This window comes from Trichoderma citrinoviride (assembly GCF_003025115.1).
Source record: "Trichoderma citrinoviride strain TUCIM 6016 unplaced genomic scaffold BBK36scaffold_19, whole genome shotgun sequence".
In the NCBI taxonomy this organism is placed as follows: Eukaryota; Fungi; Ascomycota; class Sordariomycetes; order Hypocreales; family Hypocreaceae; genus Trichoderma; species Trichoderma citrinoviride.
The window spans coordinates 1-14,275 of NW_020194727.1; the positions used below are offsets into that span (position 1 = coordinate 1).

General features: G+C 43.1%; 5 protein-coding genes across 5 annotated transcripts; 3 read left to right on the forward strand and 2 right to left on the reverse strand.

Annotated features, from left to right (window-relative positions):
* Nucleotides 1-6,099: 6,099 nt before the first annotated feature.
* BBK36DRAFT_1172845 (radical SAM enzyme) lies at nucleotides 6,100-7,272 on the reverse strand (the record flags this gene model as incomplete). Its single annotated transcript, XM_024895795.1, has 2 exons — nucleotides 6,100-6,983; nucleotides 7,221-7,272. The coding sequence occupies 2 exons, from the start codon at nucleotides 7,270-7,272 to the stop codon at nucleotides 6,100-6,102; spliced, it is 936 nt and encodes a 311-aa protein (XP_024745317.1).
* Nucleotides 7,273-7,301: 29 nt separating this feature from the next.
* On the forward strand, nucleotides 7,302-7,934 carry BBK36DRAFT_1130312 (P-loop containing nucleoside triphosphate hydrolase protein; the record flags this gene model as incomplete). The annotated part of the gene is made up of 3 exons (XM_024891830.1): nucleotides 7,302-7,338; nucleotides 7,399-7,655; nucleotides 7,710-7,934. The coding sequence occupies 3 exons, from the start codon at nucleotides 7,302-7,304 to the stop codon at nucleotides 7,932-7,934; spliced, it is 519 nt and encodes a 172-aa protein (XP_024745318.1).
* A 456-nt stretch (nucleotides 7,935-8,390) lies between these two features.
* On the reverse strand, nucleotides 8,391-9,484 carry BBK36DRAFT_1172847 (hypothetical protein; the record flags this gene model as incomplete). Its single annotated transcript, XM_024895796.1, has 3 exons — nucleotides 8,391-9,050; nucleotides 9,206-9,247; nucleotides 9,419-9,484. The coding sequence occupies 3 exons, from the start codon at nucleotides 9,482-9,484 to the stop codon at nucleotides 8,391-8,393; spliced, it is 768 nt and encodes a 255-aa protein (XP_024745319.1).
* A 707-nt stretch (nucleotides 9,485-10,191) lies between these two features.
* On the forward strand, nucleotides 10,192-10,569 carry BBK36DRAFT_1130164 (hypothetical protein; the record flags this gene model as incomplete). Its single annotated transcript, XM_024891812.1, has 1 exon — nucleotides 10,192-10,569. The coding sequence occupies one exon, from the start codon at nucleotides 10,192-10,194 to the stop codon at nucleotides 10,567-10,569; it is 378 nt and encodes a 125-aa protein (XP_024745320.1).
* Nucleotides 10,570-11,212: 643 nt separating this feature from the next.
* On the forward strand, nucleotides 11,213-12,768 carry BBK36DRAFT_149172 (MFS general substrate transporter; the record flags this gene model as incomplete). Its single annotated transcript, XM_024897567.1, has 5 exons — nucleotides 11,213-11,466; nucleotides 11,526-11,978; nucleotides 12,027-12,341; nucleotides 12,399-12,471; nucleotides 12,526-12,768. 5 exons carry the CDS (start codon nucleotides 11,213-11,215, stop codon nucleotides 12,763-12,765), a joined length of 1,335 nt encoding a protein of 444 aa, XP_024745321.1.
* Between the last annotated feature and the right edge of the window lie 1,507 nt (nucleotides 12,769-14,275).

Genomic DNA, 14,275 nt, shown 5'->3' on the forward strand with positions numbered 1-14,275 from the left:
GACTAGTTATTTAAAGTAAAATAGTTTATAGCACTTAACCTTAAAAAAGCCTATAACCTTATTTATATTAAGCTAAAAAATAAATAAAAAACAGCATTTAGAATATGCTATAGATTATTTAAATACTTAGTAATACTATTTAAATTAACTAATATACTTATAATATTTTAAAAAATAATTAACTATATATTAAAGGAATTTATTAACTTATTTATTATTATTTACCTTAATAATATTCTTATTTTCTTAAAAACTCTTAAAGAATATAAAAAGTATATTACTCTTATATTAAAAACACTAAAAAAAGCAAACCTACTAATAAAACTAAAGAAATATTAATTTTACTAATAAAAAGTTATATTCCTAGAATATATTATTATACTTAAAGAAGTATATATAGATCTTAAAAAGCTTAAGGCTATTAGTAAATAGTAACTGCTAAAAAATATAAAAAAAGTCTAAAGCTTTTTAAGACTTGCTAATTACTATAAATAATTTATTTAAAACTTTTTAAAAATTGCTATACTATATATAAAACTTATAAAAAAAGAAAGGAAATTCTTATAAGTACTTAATATATAAAAAGCATTTAATATACTAAAAAAGGCTTTAACTAGTAACTTAATATTAGTTATATTTAATCTTAAAAAGCTAATTACTATTAAGGTAAATATATTAAATTATACTATAAAAGAAGTATTAAGCTAACTAGATAAAAATAAGAAACTATAACTAGTTGCCTATTTTTTAAAAAAGCTATATAAGCTAGAATTATAATATTCTATTTATAATAAGGAATTTAAGGTAATTTATATAGCACTTAATAAAAAACACTAGAGAAACTACTATTAAGGAAGTAAATTCCTTATAATAATCCTTATAGATTATAAGAATATTACTTACTTTACTATAATATAAAAACTCTTATAAAAATAAGTTAAATACTATAAACACTTATTAAAGTTTAACTTAATTATTAAGTATTATAAAGGAATAGAAAATAGTAAAGCTAATATACTTAGTAAAAGACTAGATTATTTCTAGGAAATCTTAGATATATAAGTATAAGTACTATAGTATAATAAAAATAGAAACTTAGTATTAAAAACACTAAATATTATATTTATAATTAAAAAAGATAATCTAATTATTAATAATATTAAAGAATATATTAAGGACTAGACTAAAGAATAGTTTTTAAAAGGCACCTTTATAAAAAAGGGTTACTTAATAATAAATAGACTTATCTAAGTACTAGATAAATTATAAAAAAAAGTAGTTAAGATAATCTATATATACTTAATATATAAATATTAAAAAATAAAGAAAACCACTTAATAAGTTTAATAATACTATAAATTTAATAATATTAAGAAAATAGTTTAAAAGGTTATTTTAGAATATATTATATATAAATAAGTAAAAGCAAGATGCTATCTTCCTTATAAAAAGTTATAACCCTTATAGGTTCTAATATAGCCTTAGGAATTAATCTTATTTAACTATATTATTAAGCTTTTACTTTTAAAAGAATTAATAATAAAAAAAACTTAAGATAGTATCTTTATAATAGTTAATTAACTAATAAAAATAAGCTACTTTATCTTAGCTAAGGAAAGCAGTATAGCTAAAGACTTAGTATATTAGTTTTAAAGATATATTTATACTAATTATAAATTACTAAATAAAATTATTTTAAATAAAGGATTAACATTTATTTTAAAATTCTAGTAATTACTTATAGCTAGACTTAGATTAAACTATAAAGTTAGTATTACTTATTATTTATAAATAAATAGATAAATAAAAAGGATTAATTAAATTATTAAAATATATTTTTAATACTATATTAACTTTAAATAAAATAACTAGGTTAAATACTTACTAATAGCATAAATCTTATATAATAGTATACTAGTAAAATTAATAAGAAAATCACTATTTTATATAAACTATAGATTTAAACTAAAAGCATTTTAACCTTTAAGGCAAGGCGAAAATGCAGAAAAAGTAATTATTATAGCAGATTAACTAAAGAAACTATATAATAAAATAAGAATATAACTTAAATTTATATAAAAAAGAATAAGCAAGTATGCAGATTAAAAAAGAATTAAAGGACTAATCCTTTAAAAGGGAGATATAGTTTACTTACTCTAGTATATATATAGAAAAAAATAACTAAATATTAAAATAAACTAGCTAAGTAATAAGCTAAACTTTAAAAAACTTAAACTATATAAGGTTTTAAAATAAATTAAAGAAGTTAACTATAAACTTAACCTTCTGCTTAAAAAAGGATAATAAGGATAAAGTATATATAATATTTTCTATATATTACTACTTAAAAAAGCAGTAGTAAATAAAGAAATAAGTAAAATTATTTATAATAAAATTATAATTAAAGGTAAAGAACTTAAATATAAAGTTAAATAAATCCTTTAAATAAAATTTAATAAAAAGACCTAATAGCTAAAATACTTTATAAAATAGAAAAATTATAATAAAGCTAATAACACTTAAGAACCTATTAAGCATCTTAAACACTTAAAGGCCTTAGTTAATAATTTTTATTAGCAGTTAAACTTATAAAGGTTAATAATAAGGGATTTAGCAAAAACTAGTCTTAATTAATAAGGTTAATAAAAAAAGCTAGGATATTAGAACTAGCTAGATTAAGCACTAACACTTCTGCCTAGTATACAGCCTTTACTGCCTTACACTCTGCCTTCTTTACCTGCTTTAACTCTTTTAGATTATTAATTCTATAAGTAATAGCCCTTTATATTTTCTTAGCCTATTCCTTCTTTTATATATAAAGATATTTAATATATACACCTGCTTTAAGCCATGCTTCCTTAGCCTTTTCTAGCTTAAAATTAAAATTAGCACCTTTATTAGCTATATAATAAAGTTAAGATACTAATAGACTAAAAGCTTTATAACTAGGCTGCTAAGAATAAATATAGCTTAAATAGCAAAGAGAATCAGTCTTTAATATAAAACACTAAAAACTATATTTCTTATAGTATTAATAAGGTTTTATAATTAATAGTTTAAGCAAGATTAACTGCTTTAAAGCTTGCTACTAAAGTACTTAAAAAAACTTAGAATGTTTATGCTTACTACTAACTATTATAGTTAGTATAAAAAGAAAAAGGATATATAAATAAAAAAACACTTATAAAAAAGTAAAGGACCTATAGGGTTTTAATAAGCAAGGTCTTAAAGATAAGACTAATAAGAGGGGGATATTATATTATAACCTAACCTTATAGTTATAATAAATAGGCTACCCTTAATAAACAGCACTAGATAAATGTCAGGCTGTTTAACTAATTAAGAACTACTTAATAAACTTAACTATTAAGTAGATTAAGGATAACTTAATAAACTTAAGGATTAAGTATATTAAGGATGTTAAGACAACTGGCTATATAAGGACTTATTTATATTACTTATTTAAATAGCTTAAATAGACAGTTATTATTATATAAGTAGCACCTTAGTAATAATATAACTAGATTAAAACTTAGACATTTACTATATATATTACTAGCTATATAATAAGTCACTGCTAATACATTTAACCTAACCTCTCTGCTAATATAAACCCTTAAACCTTAGGTTTATCCCTTAGGAAAGACTGTTCTTACTAATTATAAGGACACTAGTTTATTATATTAACGTCTATGCCTGACTCTCTTTTAAGGCTGCCTTATATACCCTTTCTAACTCTTCCCTCCTGCCTTAATAACTAACTGACTAACCTTTATAATAGCGTTAGTCTCTTCCTTTATATCTCCCTTATATAAGACATAGTATTTAAGATATTACCGGCCGCCTCTGTTACCGCTTATGGATAAGCTAAAGTGCTCCCTGCCCTTTATCTTTAACCTGCTAGGCCTTGCTGATGCAGGCTTGCTGGCAAGCGAAGCGGTATTTAAGTCTTAGCATAGCTCTCCTTGACCCTATCCTAAGGCTGAGAGCTGCCTATCTTCTTAACATAGGGCGCTGCTACCTACACTGCCTATATCTACAGAGGCGTCATTTAACATTTATCGCTCTCCGTCCAGCTAGCCTAGCAGCATCTTGCATGCTGCACCTAGCCGCTACTACAAGACCACTCCCCCTGTAGAGGCCTATGATGCGCACCGTTATCGAATGACGCCCTCTCGGCCCCGCCCCCCCCCCTAAAGCTTATGTCTTCCCACATCTTAATTACCAACTTCTCTCATCTACAATCATCTGCATACCAAGCTCTTACCATCTTAGTATACCTGCCCACCATCTTTCTTGCTTACGCTTTTGAAATTTATTTCTCCAAACGCGGAAAAAAAAGGGGCATTGCGATGACCCCTCCTGCGCCGCCACAACGGCAAACAAGATCAAGGCCAAGAAGGCCTCTCACGGACGACAAGCTGGCCAGTAAGTCTCGCATTTCCCTTGTTCGCTTTTAGGTGAGGCAAGCTGACAGTTTTCTAGAATGAGAGGCCAACCGGGTGCGGCGGCTGCTCAGCCGCATCCGTGAGATACGAGTCCATCTCATCGAAGAAGGTACGCTTCAACTTACCCAGCCTTTCACGTCCAGCATAGCTGATTGGTATATAGAGAGCCGGGTCTGCAACCGCCTCTCTCGGCACGATGGAGACGACTAAGCCACCCTGATCTGGAACCTTGGCGGACGGGCCGTCCAGAGAAGAGGAGAGCGCAGAATGGCCCTCGTGGAGGAGTCTCTCGACCTCTCCGCTGTTCTCGAGATATTGTGCTCTGTGGAATGCACAGTCGAGGCCACGGCCTCGCGAGGACAACGACAGATGACTTTTCGGCGGGATTGGTCAGTGATATGAAATCGTGGTCGTCTTGATCGACTTTTGCATTTCTAGGGAGCAACTACATATGTGTTTGAGTCAACTTGTGCAAAGGCGCTGTGGTGATGGAAATCTACAACTCTTGTATCAATATACCTTTTCTTGTTCTACTTGTCTGACTCGGATGTGATGTTTACCAAGTGACTGGATCACTTTGAATGTTTGATATTATGTCTTGAAAATATACCGTCTTCTAGTACTCTGTCATCCGCAAGAATCTCATGGCAGCTACCACGCCGGTTAGGAGTGTGTGAGTGCTTTTCCCCACGCGCATTTGTGTCTCCAGAGGCGTCCTAACCGTGAAGCGTCTCTATACTCCATATGTTGCGTCTCATACTTGCCGGAGACGTTCCATATCGATGGGGAATTGTGTATACATGTGTACACATATAAGTACTACACGGAACATGTGGTGTAGCTGGGTATTACTGTATCTGACGTTAAGGTATTGCTATGGCATAGCTATGGTGACATGTTGCTACCTACATGTACCTCAAACAAGTATGTCGAAGCCGCTTGGGCATCGGTGTATCCTCGCGACTCACCCAAACGCAGATGACAATCAATTTGAATCAAGGTTGTCCCAGACGTAATGATTCTGACAGTCGTCATCCCAGTCTTCCCAGGCCATTCAGAACAGACCCTTTTGGAAACTTCTCGACATGTGTTGGTAGGCTACTGCGGAAGCCCCCATCGGAAACGTTCATAATTGGCCACACAGCCATGCCTGTTGGATGTCGTACCATCATGGGTACCCTGGCTTGTAGGCCGCCCCGGGAGCACATGTAGCCGTTGTTACACCAGCTCTGCTCTTTCAACGCCCACTTAGAATTGAGATATTAGGGGTGATGATGCCCAAAGTATCCGGTACTATGCACAAACGAGGACCACCCTTCTCCCGAAGGGCTGCATTTCGCCAAATACTCTCTTCCAAGGATTCGCAATGAGCTTGGCCCGCTTAATGCGGGGGTGGCGCGGGCGGGGGCAGTCCTTCAATAGCTACACGAGATACAATGATTCGAGAAGTGTGTTGATGAAAATGCCCGGAAGACATTGGACCGTGGGAGTGCTTATCAGCGAGCAGGCGGCAAGAGGACAGATCAAGACAACGTAATGAGCGAATGCATTTAGATTATCATGAAGCCTATACCAAAGCAATATCCAAGCTGTAGATTTCCTCGACAAGGCACCAAAGATTAACAGCGGCTCAGCAACATCTTCTTTTGAATCACCATTCCAACTTCTTGCTGTCGGTGAGACAAGGTCCCTTGTTCCAGTCGTAGAGACCTCCGCGTTCGAGGAAAGCAGATTCGTCCCAGAAAATGGACTTCAATGCGTCTTGGACACCCACCTTCAAGATGGGCTCGGATGGGGATTTTCCATTCCTGTCCAAGAAGCGCATGTATTCATCCAGAATGAGGTAGGATTTAGCCATCAGCCGATTTGGCTCTGGGACAAGAGACGCCTGGCTGCTGTGTCTCTGGCAAAAGTTTTCAAACTCTTCGTCAGTGATAGTCAGACTGTGAGCGTTGCGAAGCGTGGCATCAGAGTCGTTTTCTCCCGCCACGATGAGCACTTGGAAGCATTTCCAGCGGAACGGCTGCAGAGCGCTAAGATGCTCATTCATGTCCTCCAGGTGATTGAATCTGTTGACGACGGTGTTGAGCTTGAACTTGATATTGTATTTTTGGCACCAGGAGGCAATCTCGTACAGTTTATCGACTTGGTTGCCGGAGCCGCGTCCGATTTTGATGTTTGTGGCCTCGTCAAAGGAGTCACAGCTGATGGCCAGAATGTCAATGTTGCGGCCATGTTTCCGGAGGAACTGCTCTTTGATCAAGCTCCCGTTCGAGACGATGGAGACTGATTCCAGCTGGAGAGTGACTTTGCAGTAGTCAATCATTTCTCCGAGAAATTTCGGGTAGAGAAAGGGCTCGCCGCCGGCAAAGTTGCACTTCTTCATACCGGCCTCTTTGAGGAGCTTCAAGCCCCTTTTGGCGTTTTCCTGGGATTCAATGTGGGAGGTGGTTGCTGTGTGGAAGCAAAAGAGGCATTCTTTATTGCATTTCCGCGAGAAATGGTAATTGACTGAGACCGGTTTTTGAAGACGACCTCTCGCATAAAGTAATAGGGCAGTGGCAATAGCAACGAGGAGGTAGATAGACAAATGCATGGTCAAAGTGGTTGGGCTTGAGTACGACCTTGTGAAAGTGAGGCAGAGTGAATGGATTGGGAAAGAATCAGAGAAGATGGCCATAGCAAACGGGCTTCCCGCCGCTTTTTATGACAGTAAACACCTGCTCGTGCCCTAATGTAGCACAGCCCAATCTCCGCACACTTCGCACATACATGGAACACGCAGAACCTGCATCGAGCGGCGTTCCTCTATCTCCAACTTCATCTTCATCACAAGCCAACACGCTAGTAGCCATGGAGTCTGCTGAGAAACGAATCATCTTTGTTATTGGTAAGCCAAAGCAATGCTGAACCACTAAGCGGATCTAACGAGCCTGTAAAGGTGCCCCAGGAGCAGGCAAGGGATCTCTTTGCAAGAAGCTCGCCAAGAAATACCGCTTCAGGCATCTCTCCATTGGCGATCTGCTACGAAACGTCGTTGCAATGCCCGGAGCAGATGAGACAGTAATCGGATATGTCAAGCGCGGAGAACTTTTGCCCACAGAGCTGCTCTTTGATGTTCTGAGACCTCATATGGATATGGCTGGGACAATCATTTTGGATGGCTTCCCTCGACGCCTTGATCAAGCTGAAGCATTTGAGAAAGAAGTAAGCACCGCGAAATCTCTTGCGACGAGTATCCTGGATTCTAACTTAACGTAGTTCCAAGTTCCTACACTTGTTCTGTTCTTTGACTGCCCTAGAGTTCTGGCCGAGGGACGAGTCATCAACAGAAAGCAAGGCCGCGAAGGAGACGATATTGAGACTTTCAAGAAGAGATATGACGAGTTCCAGGACCTGAATCCTCCTCTTCTTGAGCGCTACGAAAAGCAGGGGAAGCTCCTTACGGTCAGCCATCACTCCATCACCCCACGGGCAATACTCTGAAGGCTGATGCCTAACTAAGTGCTAGATTGATACGAGCGGTTGCACCAACAAATCGTATGCAACACTGCTGCATCTCTTGCAGGGCAGACTGTAGTGGCTGATTCTCATTCACGTGTGACAACGGCACTAAGGATAGATGTGGCAGCCTGAGACTCTGTCGAGTTACAGCCGCGGAAGGATGGCATTCTATAGCACCTAGGCAAATAAAATGTGACTTTGCGCGAATTGTTTGCCTTCTCTAGGCGAATGATGATTGCAGTCGTGATGGTAAAGAGTCATCGAGCAATTCAGGTCACGATCAAAGACGGCAACTACCCAGAGACCAAGAGTAATGGCATATATCTCGTAGACGAATTGATATCAGAACCGTCATGCACAACCAAGTTCAAAGAGTGCGTAACATAGCTATCCCAGCCAGTCACTCCGTCCTCAACTTGCCCAGTATCCTCATACCCCTCAGGCACCATTTCTCCGCTTCCACTCAAAGTACGCTGTAACTTTTCCCGTTGGTCGGCCCGGCGTAATTGCCCATGCATAGGTCTTCATAAACGCAGCGATCCTCTCATCCATGAGTTGCATCTCGTCCTGCTTCTGCTGCTCAGTCGGCTCTCCCCCATCGACGCCGACCAGTGCCTTTTGCAGCTCGACTTCGCCGACCTCGTGGCCAAAGTCCATCATATCTCGGACAATATGGAACTCTTCGTCGGCAATCCAGGCTTCGCGCGTTGTGGTAAAGACGGCAATGGGCTCGAGGCCAAAGTTGCGGCTTTCTGAGTCATCTATGCCGGTGGTGTGTTTGATGTATGCGGATATATTTTCGATGCCGCTGAGCTCTTCGAATTTTGAGTTCAAGAAGTTTCCGCCCTTTTTGAGCTTTGCCTCCCAGATTCCGTTTCGTTTTCGTACCCAAGCTCCCGACTTGGAGAGGAGGCCGGATTTGTCGTAGTAGGAGTCGTGGATTACTTCGACGGGGAGACTCTGGAGACTCTTGAAATGAGGAAGGCCGCCATATCGAGTCAGTTTGGGGACTGCGAGCGAACGAAATTTTCTCTCGACTTCGAGGACGCACGCTTTTGGGAGGCGTCGGAATGCCATGGACGAGGCCGGACGCTTTGACTGAGAAGTAGACGCCTGGTTAGCAATACTCAGCACATCATATTGAATCAAATGATATTTTCGTGGACAAATCTCGCCGGGCCTTGACCAGGCTTGACACCCATTACTTGCCTGAATACAGTACGAACTTCTGGTTGACAGAAAGCGAGACAAACAAAGGATTCAGGCTTCACATTCCAGCGGAGCAGGCGGAATAACTGTGGCCCGTGCGTGAATGTCGGAATAAACGGGCATTGGATGCTGCAGGCGATTGGCAGCTGGCAAATCGTAGGAGGAGGGTTGTGTTTGTGTTACCCCAGCTGTGCTCGCCACTCTCATTCGTCGGGTTTGAGCATAAGCAAGGCTTTCTACAATATTTTCGCTGTGACTGGCATGATCTCGTCATTCTTATTGAACCATAGTGACCTGAAAGCTATTCTCAGGTACTGCGGCATCTTTCCATGATGAGGTGGTGAGAGCGGGAGTTGTCCAGCTTTGAAGCTCGACCAGCTTGTCACACCTGACCAGCCACTTCAACACTCTATCTGAGAGACTTTCAAACGTTGAATAATGGCAACAGCACCAAGAATATAATTATCCTGATTCAAGCCAAGAGAGGGGCTGCCTTGCATCTGGCGATGACCAGATTGAGATCCTGTGGGATTGACTCCATGTCTTGCATCTCGGAGGTTGCCTGTTCTGGTGAGATGGGGCGCTGGTAACACTGGAATCAGTGAACAGGCGAATGATTCGCATGTTAGCGCCTTGGAGCGGGCTTGAAGCCGTGAGGAGGTCTGTCTCACTGTGGCATCTCCATTCACTGGCGCAGTCAGAGGTACGAGCATCAAGTGAACCATTTGACATCATTTTGTCTTATTGGAGATGTGACGAACGCTGTCATCAAAGACTGATATGTGAGACCTTGTGGAACAAGACGAAGATGGCCGTTACACAGCTCCAATCAGGCAGCATTTTGATCCTCGTAGCCTTGCCATCTAGAAGAAAAGGTGAAACATCTTCGAGCACAGAATATGTCAGAGCCGCCTCCCAAATGGTCTCAGCTGAACCCAAGTTGGGTATATAAAGAGGGAACTATCTCTTCCTATCTGGACGGCGAACTTCATCATTCTTTCGAGATCATCCAACTTCGAACACCTTCAAGATGCGTTTGACCAGCTCAATCATCTGCCTCTCCCTCTCCGCCTCCGTGGCTCACAGCGCCATCGCCATCGGCAACCAGATAAGAGAAGGCGGCACGCATTTCAATGTGGCCTGGACGGAGGGCTTGAACCCATGCCAGGCCGACGTCGCCATCGGTCCAGAGAGCGGCCGCGAGTGCAACAAGAACTTCAGGCTCGACGGCACCGACTACTACCTCGTCGGGTGTACAGACCCCGACACGGGGTATGCGCAGAACCCGCAGAGGCTGAGGCGGGTCAAGGATAATTCTCTGTATGGGACTTGTGCGCCGGTGAAGAAGAAGGAAATTGACTGCAAGGGGTCGACTCACAATGTGGTGAAGCGGTATCTGTGTGGCTAGGGCCCAGGAATCCGGCAATAGAAAGGCACGAGAAGGCGGTCGAGTTGATGGAATACAACGTCCAAGGTCGACTTGGATCACTGCTGCAGTACCCATTGCCCTCTTGAACTACGGGTCGGGCGTGTAGTTGAGAACCTAAGCCGTCTTTCACTACCATCATCAAGACATACTGATGGTTGTCCAATGAGTACAAAACTTTTACTATCATCAACCCTGTCTGATAACTCGCCAACTAGACATGCACAGTGCCTCTTCACTCTTGGAGTCCGGGATTTTGCTTCATGTATTCGTTATAAGCCTACCGTGCAGCATTGAGTTTATTTGCCACCGTTCATGGCGAGCTTCTATCCCTAGTAAATGCGAGGTAATGGCATGGCCCGACGTCTAGCATTGAGCTCACGCTGAAGCCGTCGACCACTTACATGGAATATGCGGAGAAATACGGGGAGTGTCGCCCTTGTGATGGCCACAGCATTACCCCGTTATTGCGGGGGAGTTGCGTCTTCTCTCGGAGAATTGCCCATACAGGCTAAACGCTTCTGCGGCATCGTTTTCTATCTATGATCAACCTCGCCCGTCTCCTCTTGATAAACTGGCGGGCCGTTTGTGTTGCTCACCGTGAAGTAAAGCACAGCATACAATCATGGCAGCCACCGGGACTCAGACCACAGTTGAAAGCGCAATTGAGATTGCGGACTTGACGCAAGCCGGCGGCCCACAAGATGGCGGTTCAACGGCAGAGACGGAGAGCCGTAGCCTCGACAAGTCGGTGTACTTGAAGCTCATCAGCGCCAGCTTCTCCTTCTTCGTCGCTGGCGTGAATGATGGAGCTATAGGGGCCTTGATTCCTTACTTTATTCGCGAGCACAACGTTAGCACCGCAATAGTATCGAGCGTGTGAGTTACCAACTATCTCAGACATGTCAAGCCATTGACACGATATGCTTCACCTCCAGCTATGGCGCCAACTTCCTCGGCTGGCTCTTCGCCGCCTTTGCCAACACCCATCTCTACCAGTACCTCAACCTCGGCGCCATGCTCGCCCTCGGAGCCGCGTTCCAGATCGCCGCTCACGCCCTCCGGTCCTGGGACCCTCCCTTCGGGCTCTTCGTCGTCACATTTTGGGTCGTGAGCGTCGGCCAGGCCTTCCAGGACACGCACGCAAACTCATGGGTTGCCGGCGCTGTCCCCAAGGGCGCGCACCGCTGGCTGGCGTTTATCCACGCCATGTACATGGCGGGCTGCCTTGTTGGCCCGTTTGTCGCGACGGCCGTGGCTTCGGCGGGGGAGTTTTCGCGGTGGTACTTGTTCTATACGTTTCCGTTGGGGCTGGGGGCTGTGAATCTCGTACTGACGTGTGTTGCCTTTCGGGACACGCTTGGGCTTCGACGGAGGAGTTTTGCGAGCGAGTGCCAGGGGAGGACACTTGGTGAAGCTGCTGCTGCTGAGCCGAGCAGCGAAGCTGTATCGAGGAACAAGGAAGCGGCGCAGCTCATCAAAAAGACAGCATCAACGCCCAGCGTCTGGCTGCTCAGCCTCTTCTTCTTCTTCTACCTCGGCGCGGTGCTCACGGCGGGCGGCTGGGTCGTCGAGTATCTGGTCAACGTGCGGCACGGCAATCTTTCGCAGATGGGATACGTGCCTGCGGCATCCAACGGCGGTGCGCTTCTGGGGCGGCTGCTGCTTGCTGAGCCGACGCACGGATTTGGTGAGCGACGGATGGTGTTTGTATACATTGTTGTGTCGATCGGCCTCCAGCTCATCTTCTGGCTGTAAGGTTGCCCCGTGTCTAATGCTCTGTGATGTCCAAGCTTACAGTCCCTCGCTAGGGTACCGAATATCATTGCCGCCTCCATCGCTGTCAGCTTCATTGGCTTCTTCACCGGACCGTTGTTTCCAACCGTACGTCTTCTATGTGCCATTCTATCTCAGGATCGTCTAACATGTCTGCACAAGGGCATCTCCCTTGGCTCCAAGCTGTTCCCATCAGAAATTCACTCCACCGCGCTGCCGCTAGTCTTTGTCTTTGCCCAGCTGGGAGGCTCCCTGTTTCCCATCATCACGGGCGTTGTCTCTGCCGATGCCGGCGTCAAAGTGCTGCAGCCAATGTTGATTGCTCTCCTTGCGATTACGGCGATTAGCTGGCTGCTGGTGCCGGCTCCAAAGACATCGAATGCCGAGCTGCATCAAGAGTAATGATTGACACAGGAAAGCTTTTACTCATATCGCACTGGTCAAGGCATAAGGGACTGGTGAGGGCGCCCGTCGGAGAGGCAGCCCGTGCAAGTGCCGAAATTTGACAAGATGAGCTTCAGTTACGTGGCGATTAGCGTTGAAGGTATCACACACGATTTCGTCCATGGATGCCAAATTCCATCTAATCTGTATCACTGTGTTTGCTTGGATCATTAAGCACCTTATTAACGAAGCACAACTTGCACATGTATGCAGTCTCGCCGCTCATCTCACACCAACACCAAGAGCACCCTCGGCACCAACACTCAGAGATTTTTCCATCCAAGAGCGCACTGTTATTCTCCTACCCTGTGATTTCCCGTCTAAGGGTTGTATTCGAAACGAACTACTGGCCGAGATCCGTCAGAGCTTGAGCACTGGCCAAGGAAACGGGATGTGACCCTTTGGCGCCCCTTGCATTATCATAGCGCATCAATATTGACTTCCAGCGGGCTTTGCCCTCTAGCTTGGGCAGGGTTCATCGCAGCGTTTAACATCCTTCTCCGGCCAGCCAATCGAGCACATTGTCGTGATGCAAGGGTCATGCGTGTCTCACAGCCTTATGGGGCGATTCGTCTTGTTCTCTCACAGCGTTCCGAGATGGTGGACACGAGCACCGCTTTGTACACCACTCCCGCGGAAATACAGGTACATAATTTTACGTGACAAAGACGTTGAGGTGATTGGTCCACAGGGCTGTGGCAACCATACCGGGATCATTGAAGCGGTCACAACAGCAACCCGGTTGTGGTTGATGTGATAGTGATCGGTTCAGTTCCGAGACCCCATAGCAATGTGGTACGGTGGGTGGTTCTGCGCTGCAAGATTTGCCCTATTTATTTCTGTGCTTAATCTGATTTGTCACGGTAGGGCATTTCTGTAAGTGGTACCACCAAGCTTCTTGTCTTCGTCTCTGGTGTTGGGTCAAGCACGGTGGGAAGGATATGCCATGGCCATCCTGCGATCACGACACAATAACTGAGGTGGCAACACCCACGAAAAGAAACTCTGAGCACGAGGCTTAAGCAACCTTCAACAATAGCTACTACTATTCCTGCCAGCCATCAATCTCTGCGCTTCACGACACAAGAGTACGAAATAAAAGCACATAAACATGCGGATATACATACATGTGCGTACAAGCCCGATGCTGCTCGATCCCGGTGTGACAGAGCGACATGACAAATACTGCTTGGTACCTGCATGATAATACATAAACCCGCCGCTCCTTGCGGAGGAGCCTCAGCCGTACCAAGCTTCATCCAACCGTGTTTCAGGTGCCGGGATAGCGACGATCTGCTCTCTGCTTCTGCCGTGAGTCCGTCGTGGAACAGATGGCGGCCGTAGTCGATTCTCACAATCCGATCAGAAAAGAAAACTACGATGCCCTTCCAAAGTAACGTAGGAGGAGTGCAAGAAAAATCGAGATGACGGTAGAGGCGGCAAAACGGCAGGGCTATGCCGGCCAGTA